Source organism: Leptonychotes weddellii, chromosome 1, assembly GCF_054177405.1.
Source record: "Leptonychotes weddellii isolate Sample4059 chromosome 1, ASM5417740v2, whole genome shotgun sequence".
Classification (NCBI taxonomy): domain Eukaryota; kingdom Metazoa; phylum Chordata; class Mammalia; order Carnivora; family Phocidae; genus Leptonychotes; species Leptonychotes weddellii.
In genome coordinates, this window is record NC_138369.1 from 167,518,872 (window position 1) to 167,529,928 (window position 11,057).

At 40.3% G+C, this 11,057-nt stretch overlaps 1 protein-coding gene across 5 annotated transcripts in view; it reads left to right on the forward strand.

The window, feature by feature from the left end:
• Positions 1-417: 417 nt before the first annotated feature.
• Positions 418-11,057, forward strand: part of LOC102742235 (multidrug resistance-associated protein 1-like) — a 90,921-nt gene continuing 80,281 nt past the window's right edge. For 3 of the 5 annotated variants that reach the window (XR_014138724.1, XM_081798747.1, XM_081798770.1), the window contains exons 1-2: positions 418-667; positions 5,827-5,888. Coding sequence is in view for 4 of the 5 variants with exons in the window: in XM_081798747.1 (XP_081654873.1) it covers positions 596-667; positions 5,827-5,888 (134 nt within the window). In the remaining variant the exon portion in view is untranslated. The remainder of the gene's footprint in view (positions 668-5,826; positions 5,889-11,057) is intronic. The other 2 variants (XM_081798737.1, XM_081798761.1) reach the window with 1 other exon arrangement.

Here is an 11,057-nt window from a genome sequence, read left to right on the forward strand (position 1 = left end):
CCGGGGACCTGGGATGGAGCCCCGTGTTGGGCTCCTTGCTCAGTGGGGAGCCTGCTTCTCCCTCTCCCTCTGCCCCTCCCCTCCGCCTGTGCTCTTTCTGTCAAATAAATAAATAAAATCTACAGAAAGAAAGAAAGAAGGAAAGAGAGAGAGAGGAAGGAAGGAAGGAAGGAAAGAAGGAAGGAAGGAAGGAAGAAAAAGAAAGAAAGAAAGAAAGAAAAAGAAAAGAAAGAAACATTTCTAACAAAGCAATCCTGCAAAGTGCAGAGGGGAGAACTTAACTGAGTCAAGTGCAAACTGCCCCAGAGGCAAAGATCATCGCCCTCTACAGAAGGTCCCGCCACTGCTCATTCCGCCCCTTCCCCCCCACCTCCCCCCGCCCGGCGCGGGTCCGCCCGCCTCGCTCCCGCCCCCTGCCTCGCCCAGGGCGCGCTCCCGGGAAGGGCCGGCTAAGGGCAGGGCGACAGCCAGCTAGGTCTGGCTGAGTGCTCGCGTCCTCCCAACTTCTGGGCGCCGGAGCGGCGGACCCCAGCCGAGAGAGAGGTAACAGCCTCGGTACCTCCCCCCGCCTCCCCTCGCCAGGCGCCCGCGGACCATGTTTTCCATCCCGCGGAGGTGGGGCGCCGGCAGCAACTACGAGCGGGTCCCCGAGGGGCCTGAGGCGCAGGTACTGCTCATTGGTCCTGGGGACCCTGGGGGGAGGCGGGCGGTCTTCGCCACTCTGGGTGGGGAGAGGGAGGTGGGGGAGAGCCGCCGGTTCGGACGCTGGCCTGTGAACTGATGTTTTAGAGCCCCCGTTTTAGTAGTAATCACACACACAGACGGACGGACACGCACAAGCGCGCAGTCGTGAGAGCTGACACCAGTCCTCGGGATGATGTGAACTCTGAACCATCAAGATCTCAGTCAAGGTGGCTGCTGGAGGAGAGAAAGAGGCTTCTTTGAAGGGGTGAAACACTCCCCCGTCAACAGAAACAAGCGTTTGAGAAAAGAATGAATGGACCTGGCATCAGTGAAGGAGGAGAGGCTGGGATGGAATTCCACAAGCAGCGGCAGAACCCACCGAAACTGCAGGGGAGATTCGGGATAAATACCACGGGGTTAACTGGCAGGTGTTGACTGACCGGGTATTGGGAGACTGCGGTTGGGGCAATCCAGAAACTGCAGACACTTAACTGTGCCTTGCTCTGCCCCCATGATTAACACGTGCTTCTTCCACAATAGAAGTCATGTGCTAGGACCATAGTACAGGGCGACCAACCCCGCAGTGGTGTGTTAGGAGTAATTTCCCTAACAAAAATTCCACTTGTTTTGTCCTTCCACTTCCCCTAACTTCCTCCACTAAGACTTTCTAAAGTCTTAGAAATAGCCCCTCACATAAGTAGTTCTGTAATTCTAAAAAGGAGAAAGAAAAATTCAGGTTCAGGGGATCTTGTTTTAATCCTGGTTCTTGTTAGTGGCTCCAAGTGTCAAATATGACAGCATTCTTCTAATTACATATAAAATGAAACTATCAATGTTTTTAAAAGTAAAGCAAATTGTATGTAAAGTATTCTTTTAAAAGTCTATAAAATATAGATGTTGAATAAATCCCTTGAAAATGTGAAAGAGCTCCACCAGGACAATACACCTTTTTTTTTTTTTTTTTTACTTTACAGGAGAGATGGCAGTTTTAAGCAGGGAAATGGGTTTAACGTCATTGGTGCAACTACGGAAGTGGCCAAAGGCAGTGAATCACAAACTTAATAGGGTGGGAAATTATAAAACTCAAACAATTCTCTCACCCAAAATTGTAGTCAGTTCTTCCTGTAGGATTCCAACAATGTTTATATCCTTGACTATTATTCAACCTGGATAGCTTTATGGACCAGGAATCCATTTAGACAGGATTGAAAATACTAGTTTTAATCGCATTTTCTTTTTGTTACTTCATGATGCCAATTTAAAAAAAAAATAGTTGATGGCTTCAAAGCATATTGAAAACCTTATATGATTACATTTCATTGCTGAGACTTTATATTTTGACATAATAGATCTCAGACAAAAATCCCACCTACTTATAAGCTAAGAACATGACTTTCTGATAGTTTCTAGGGTTGGCATGATGACCTATGAATAGAATACTTCTAAATACTTGTGATTAGCAGGGGCCATTCATTCACCCCCCCCCCCAACATGTTTATTATGAGCTAGGCCCTGGGCTAAACCTGAAAATATAAAGATGAATTGAATACAGTTTTCCGTCTTCCAGAGGAACTAAGTCTAGCAAGAGAGAAGTACCTGTCAGCAAATGTTTTGATAGTCAGGAAAGAGTGAGGGTACATTCAGTGAAGACAGTTCTGAAGAATCCCTTAAATCCTCCCTGAGGCATATGTTGAGATTGCTATGGTAACCCAGAACAAGAATATAAGCCCTAAAAAAAAAAAAAAAAAAAGAATATAAGCCTTGGAGGCTGGGATGGGAGGAAAGGAATTACCAAAGGCAGTAAATTTTTTTTCTTTCCCCAAAGGCAATAAATCTTAAATAGGATTGAAGTACAAGTGAGAATTAGCCAGAAGTGAAGTAGAAGGATGTGGGCAGGAGGAAAGATATCTCGGTAGCTGCAGCGTGTAACAGAGTTGAGAATGTGGAATTAGGACTGGAAGATACAATGGACTAACTGGATTAGATCCGATCTCTTAAACTTCTTTAAGTTTCTTAAACTCTGGGCCTTAGTTTCCTCCTCTGTAAAATGGAGTTGACAAAAATGGTTTCACCACAAAGACATATATATTTATATAATTTTATTTATTTATTTGAGAAAGAGAGAGGAAGCATGAGCAGGGGGGAGAGGCAGAGGGAGAAGCAGACTCCCCACTGAGCAGGGAGCCTGTCGGGGCTTGATCCCAGGAGTTGAGCCAAAGGCAGCCGTTTAACCGGCTGAGCAGCCTGGGAGCCCCACAGACATGTTGTATTTAATGAGATAATACACTTCATACAGAATCTGGCACATAATAAGTGATTAAGAAACAAATTATTTTTGGTTTCTGGATGTTTTCCCTTCCCCACGAGGCTGTCCTTCCACTTCCCCTAACTTCCTCCACCAATCCCAGAACCCTGCTCCAGTATGCACAAAGGAAGCTCCTGAAGTTAGGGGTTATGAGACACCGTTAAATGTAGCAGTCGCACAAATCATATCCTCGTGGGACCACATCTCAAGGTTGAACCCAAGGAAGATTGAAAGCAAAACACTTCACTAATCCTGGACCCTGGCTATGCTGTGGTCTCATGGTCTAAAAATTTCCTGCTCCTCCATCATCATCCAGAAATAACAGGACCTCTGTTCAAATGAAAATTGCCCTTAAGTCCGCGGTGTTAAGGTATGTTGATAGGACACCTGCTATACCTGAAATGGTAGATAAGTATAATAGATAAGAAAATGGACTAGAAAACAAAGGCCTGTAGTGGCCTTGGGGCAACAAGGGAAATGGGAAACATTGGGGTCAGTTCGGTCTGCAGACCAGAAGTGCTGTCAGAGTGAGATAAGTGAGTTAGAAGGATTGAGAAATGTTTAATGGAGAAGATGGGAGTAAATTAAGACACTGAAAGATACTCTTGTTACGGAACTTGGACTGGATCGCCTGACGGAAGAACCAAGCGGCACTCAGATCTTGGAGGATAGGAGGTTTATTTAACGCCGGGGCGCTCAGAGGAGAGTGATCTTTACTTTACTTTATAGCAATATATCAATAATGAACTCAGTGAGACCCATGCTATGAATTCAGTATTTATTGAAAAGTCATTTGTATATCCTTGGTGCTTGATAAGGCTAATTACCTTCACCAGATATTTTACCTGTCTACTGTAATTTTTTTCTGGGAGGTAAATTTGGAATTTACTGTGATAAATTCAGTGTAAGAAGCCTGGCCCACATCTAAGGAGGCTATTTACCAAAGGACTCAAAGGGCTTCATATAAGATGCTTTCTTTTTTTTACTTAGCTCATGATTCTCTGGATCAGTTGAGTCATGGCCTGGTTTGGGTCAGCTTGGCTGATCTCTACTGATCTCTTTCAGGCACTAAAGCCAACTGGAAAGTTGGCTGGTGACAGGATCGTCTAGGACTAATTTACTCCTATGTCTAGTACTTGTTCCAAGCCAGGATGACAGACCTGTCAGATGAGCACCTCAGTTCTCTCCTATGGGGTCTCTCATCCTCTAGCAGGCCAGCTCAGGATCAGACACATGGTGCACTCAGGGTTCTGAGCACAGCAAGCCTCTCGGCACTTAGAATTGGAGCTCTCTTGGTGTCACTCTTGTGGCGTTTTCATGATCAAAATTTTCAAGGGGTGGAGACTAGCGTTCACCTCTTGATGGGAAAAGCTGCTAAGGATCTGTAGCCATTTGCAATCTGCCACAGAAATACACGTGTTTTGGAGGTGAATACGATATCTGCTTTGGTGGTAAATGATCAAGTTGGCAACTCCCTGTGAAATAATTTGTGACTTGCAGGTTAATTCAAGAATTTTCAGAACATTCTCCACAATATGTGCACTTATTTTCCAAGTAATATGTTTGGTAATAGTAGTGATGATGATACAGTTCACATGTATGAGTTGTTGTTTTGGGCCAAGTGTGATGATGGTTTTACACCTGTCACTGCATTTACTTTTGCAACAATAATATAAGGATAGATAGCAATTGAGTAAATGATTTATAGTAGATCATTTGCTGTAACTCAGAGAACAGATGTGGAGTGAACAATGTTTTCTCAGGACATTTGCTGTATAGGTTGGAATTTTGTTGCACAAATTCCTTCTAGGATAAGAATTTTTTAAAACATAGTGAACACTTTATGTATGAGATCAGAACTGGATTAGAGAGGGTCAGTGCTAAAATTGTTAAATATGGGACAATTTCTCATAATGAACTTTACTGTGGTGATCAGTTTTACTTTTTAAAATATAGACATTGGTGCTGACTCTAAAAATATAAAATGATTACTTTTGAGGCCTTTTTAAGCCCTTCTTTTGGTTGAACTCACCAGGTCAACAGGAAGAATTTTATGGTAATGTTGTAAACTCCCAAAATAGTATGTAATTGTGATAAATAAATGTTTATATATTTATACCTTTATACTAAAATATGTAATTAAGCACACAGATGTAAACCAAATGCCTATTATATTCTCGGGCGCCTGGGTGGCTCAGTTGGTTAAGCGACTGCCTTCGGCTCAGGTCATGATCCTGGAGTCCCGGGATCGAGTCCCATATCGGGCTCCTTGATTAGCAGGGGGTCTGCCTCTCCCTCTGATCCTCCCCCCTCTCATGTGCTCTCTCTCTCTCTCAAATAAATAAATAAAATCTTTAAAAAAAAATGCCTATTATATTCTCTTATTTTTATACTTTTAGAAAAAAACCAAAACTATCTTTAATTTAGTGATTAAAATGTTTTGAATTTAGCCTATATAGAGAGCTAAATTATGTATGTATACATAAGCAAATACATACATATATACACAGTCATAGAAATTCAAGGAGATATATATAGAGAGAGAGAGAGAGAATGAGAAGTAGAGATTTCAGAAATGATTTCCCTTTCCTACATGATTTCTTGCTATGTAAGCAGAGTCATAATGATAGTGTTGGGAGAAATCTTAAAATGCCTCTAGTCCAACCACCATTCTCATATCTTAATTTTATTCCTTAGGGATTATGATAGCCACATAGCTGCAACTATTGGTGGATGAAATTATTTCATGTTTACTTTTCCACCTGTTGACAAAGATATTTCAAATTTGAAATAAAGGCATATTCTTCATAGACCACTTGTTATATTTTTCTTTTTAGAAATGCAATCCGGAGAAAAGTGCTTCATTCTTCAGTAGGATGACATATTCCTGGTTTAGCAGGTAGGAATTGTACTAATTTGTTTGCAGCATACCATTCTGAGGAAGATTCCAAGGAAAATGACACCTAAATGTTATTCCTCCAGTCTAAAGCATGCATATTTTTCTAAATTGACTTTGTTAAGACTTTTTTTCTTATTTTATTACAGAGAAATCACAAGACAGTAACATACTAAGTAGTTCCACAGATAAGATTGCTAATACTCCTGCAATATGTCTGTCCCTTCATAAGATTTGTAACCCTGTCAGGACTATACAAGGAGAGAAATTTGAATTTTTTTTTTTTAAGATTCTATTTATTTATTTGAGAGAGACAGAGGAAGAGAGAGAGAGAGCACACACGAGCGATTCGGGGGGGCACAGAGGGAGAGGGATAAGTGGAGAATCTCAAGCATACTCCGTGCTGAGTGGGGAGCTCGTGGCGAGGCTCCATCCCATGACCCTGAGATCATGACCTGAGCCGAAACCAAGAGTCAGGTGCTTAACTGACTGAGCCACCCAGGCACCCCAGAAATTTGAATTTTTTTTAACATCCAGTATATATGTGCATATAATTTCACTTAATTCCCCCCCAAGTCTTATGAGATAGGCATTTATATATAAGAAAATTGAAAATTGAAGGTTAGGGAAAGGAATTAACTTGTCCATTGATACCCAAGAAGGAGCGCACCAAGTTGGTGTTGGAAGTCAGTTTCTTTGAGTCCCTGTTTCATGCTTTTTTTTCACTTTGATAGTCTACTCTTTACTAGGAATGCTCCCACAAATATGTGCGTGTATATATATATACTGCTATTAAAACACATACATAGTCATTTTTATAAGACATATAATGTGGTTTATCTCACAGAATAGTTCATCTATAATGTGTGATGAGGGCTTTAACCCAGAATTAAATCATATTAAAAGAGAAGAATTGATTTTTCCAATTTTATAAATTCAGAAGCTTTCTTTTTTTTTAAAGATTTTATTTATTTATTTGACAGAGAGAGAGCGAGAGCAAGAACACAAGCAGGGGGAGTGGGAGAGGGAGAAGCAGGCTTCCCGCTGAGCAGGGAGCCCGATGTGGGACTCGATCCCAGGACCCTGGGATCATGACCTGAGCCGCAGGCAGACGCTTAACGACCGAGCCACCCAGGCGCCCAGAAGCTTTCTTTAGAAATGTATTTCTTTCCCCCATAACAGATTATGATACAAAAAACTATTATCTTAACTTTATGCCCCTTGTTTTAGGGTTAGTAGAAACAAAATTGCCCAATATAATCTACAAATATGCTCTCAATAGTAGATGAATGCTTAAAAAAAAAAAAGAAAAGGTTGATCGTGTGCTGGATGCCCTGCATTATGCTAACCTTTAAGAATGCAGAGATAGGGGCACCTGGGTGGCTCAGTCGTTAAGCATCTGCCTTTGGCTCAGGTCATGATCCCAGGGTCCTGTGATTGAGCCACGCATCGGGCTCCCTGCTTGGCGGTGGGGGGAAGCCTGCTTCTCCCTCTCGCACTCCCCCTGCTTGTGTTCCCTCTCTCGCTGTGTCTCTCTCTGTCAGATAAATAAATAAAATCCTAAAAAAAAAAGAATGCAGAGATAAATGCCCTAGTTCGTATCTTCTAGGAATTCATAGATTTAGAAAGATTAAAAAGTATGCTGTCAATTACCCAAAAAAGGCAAAAGGCAATATAAGCACGATAGAGAAACACAGTTTTCAGGAATGCCGTCTAACCACATTTGCACAGTTAGGGAATGTTTTATAAGTAATTAATGTTTGAACCCAACATGTAACAATGTAAGAGTGAACCAAGTGGCATTCCAAGTTGAGCAAATACTGTATGCAAACCAGAGAGGCAAGCGTGGACTGACCCCTCCCACACTGCAGCCTGTTGATGTGGCAAGAGATTAAGCAGAGTGTCATGTAATTCTTGCTCGCACTTCAGAAAATCCCCTTTGCAGTTGTGTGGATATGGTATGTACCAGGTGAGAATGGAGACAAAGGGAGTGGTTAGGTTCTTCAATTATGCTGTAAATTTATGCTTATGGTCTGAACTATGGTAAAGAGGATGAAGAGGAAGGAACAGATTCAAAAGCTAATGAACGATTAGATAAGGAAATGGAAGAACTGGGAAAAATGTTTATCAGTTTCTGGCTCAGATAACCACCCGATTCAGGTGTGGCAGAAAAACTGTATGTTCAGTTTGGAGAAGCTTCAATTTGAGATGTCTGACTCATCCCCGTAAAAAATATCTAATAGGTGTTTGGATATATAGGCTTTTGATCTATTGATACGGATTTGGGAGTCATTGACTGTATGTCAGTCGTTGAAGCCATGAGTATGAATGAGAGCATCCAGAAGGGAGAGCCTATTGAACGGGATGAGCAAACAGAACATTGAGAATCCTCAGTATTAAATGGTGAAAGGAGGGGTAATCTACCGAGGAAGCTAAGGAAAGGCATTCCGAATGTAGGAGACAAACCAAGGAAAGAGTGTGTTTGAAAGCTAAGGAAACTGTCAAAAAAGGAGGAAAATAAGGTGGTCAATAGCGCCAAATACTGAAAAGGGGTAGATTAAAAAAAGAACTGAGTATTCTTCATTGAATTTGGCAATGTAAAGGTCATTGGTGATTTTTATGAAAGCAGTTTAAGTAGAAAACTGATATACTTGCTGAGCAAATAATTGGGCAGAAGCAAATAAATTGCATTAAGTTTTAAGAATTTCAAGTTAACACAAATCTAAGAATCACTTAAAGAGGATGGCAAAAATTTTACATCAATATGCTATATTAAGTTACACACTAGAAAAAAGAATGGTTAAATAGGAATTATGTAAATGTGGGCTATTTACATTTAATGATTTTGATTTTTCAAATTTGTATATGTATAAATATATTTTCCAAACCTGAGTTATATTTCATTCATGTGTTGAGAGGAAGAGTGATGTCTATTCTGGCTTTAAAAATTTCAGACTATCATTTTTAAGTCACAGGATATCATAGAATTTAAATAATGCAAATAAAATTAATTTTAAGGAAATGAACTTTTAAAACTTTATCAGACTATAAAGACTATATGCATTTATTTTAAATATTACAAACACCATTTTAGGAGGCCTAAAATATGAGCTGAAATTAAATTTAATAAGCAAGATAAGGCTTAGCAAATTTTAAAATATAACAACTCAATGTCTTGAACAAACCAATAAGCTGTAATTGTTGACTATCACATTTATTTTCTGTTTAGATTTAACATCTCAGAACTAGATAGGAAATATTTTTATAGCATGCTGCTATCTGGAGCTGTCACTGGCATGAATCTAATTTGATTTCTTATCTGGTAATTAAACATTTGCAGCTAAAATATAGCTATTGTTTAAGAGAATGTCTCTTTGAAGACAGTGGTTAATTGTGTTCTCAGATCTTTTCTTTGAGTTACAGAATAAAGCTAGAAATTATTTCCTAGGCCAAATTCAAGCTCCCATAATTATATGAATAATCCAATTAAAATGTGCTCAGATGATACAAATAATCAGGGAATTATATGCTTATGATCCCTAATTCCTAAGGCAGGAACTGTCTAGATAGTTTTGATGATCAAATAATTATGAAGCCTTTATTAGCAAATATAATCTGTCATCAGTGTATAATAATCATTGTCATAGAATAATCCCCTTGACATACATGGAAAAATCTAGTTAAAGTTTTTTTTTTTTTTCTTAAAGATTTTATTTATTTTTTTGACAGAGAGACACAGCGAGAGAGGGAACACAAGCAGGGGGAGTGGGAGAGGGAGAAGCAGGCTTCCCGCCAACACGGAGCTCAATCCCAGGACCCTGGGATCATGACCTGAGCCAAAGGCAGATGCTTAACGACTGAGCCACCCAGGCGCCCCTAGTTAAAGTTTTTATAGGTCACAGTTGAATCACTGTTTTAACCAGGGATACACTATTCAGTCTGTCCTCCCTTTCCTCACATATTAATAAAACATATATTACCTATGTCGTATCTTGTAAGTTTTGGATAGACTGACCCTTTGCCTTTTCCCATAACACAGTCACCCCTTTCCAGAAATGTTTTAAAAAGTGATTAACAGTAATGAAATTGATGATGCAACTATATATCTATGTTTTCCAATGTTACTCATCTACAAAATTTATATTTCATCTCATCTTCCTAGCGAACTGCTACTGGTTTGCTGCTCTTAAGATCAGTTGGATGAGATCTTTACTCACACTTGTTAATGTCAGTATCAAATATACTCAAAATTCTCTCTAAGATCACAAAATTGAAAGCAGAGTGGAATATTACACTTAACGGCATTGTCTGCCTTTGGTTAAGTTAGCCTTGGTTTATGTCACATTTAAAAAACTGACCAGTCTCTGGAGTTCTTGGTGTTTAATCACCTGTAATAATGGGAAATTAATACTGCTCTACCTCTTTTAGAGAGCTGCGAAGATCAAATTAATTTAACTGAATGACCTTTGAAAAGAAGTATCAGTCTAAAAAATACAAGATGCATGCTTAGGAATCAAGTCCACAAGTTTATGGGACCTGGTGCATGCTACATTCCCCTTATTGGGACAGTCCCAGTTCTTCCCAAAAAGCTGCCTCATCATTTGCTTTAAAAAGAAGCACTCCTTCCTCTTTTCCTGGATGCTTATGTGTGATAGAAAGACCAGCCAGGGTGATGAGAGTATTTAAATTTACCAAGGGAGAGCAAAAAGAGGAGGAGGGAGCACACACCTGGGAAAAGGCAAGTCACAGTAGTTAAACAGCTGAACCACGTGCATCACAATCAATTCATTTGAAGTGTCACTTTTAGATGCTGCATTATTTGGAGACTCAGCATGAAAGCCAGGGGTCACTTATCCCCGTGAACCAAAACCGCTGAGTTTTTCACAGTTCTAACTCAAAATGCTGAGGCAGTAAATGTTATTAAAAATGCTTTTGTGAAAATCAATGCAATCTTATTTTGAAAATGAATATTTATGGGCGCCTGGGTGGCTCAGTTGGTTAAGCGACTGCCTTCGGCTCAGGTCATGATCCTGGAGTCCCGGGATCGAGTCCCGCATCGGGCTCCCTGCTTGGCAGGGAGCCTGCTTCTCCCTCTGACCCTCCCCCCTCTCATGTGCTCTCTCTCTCTCATTCTCTCTGTCTCAAATAAATAAATAAAATCTTTAAAAAAAA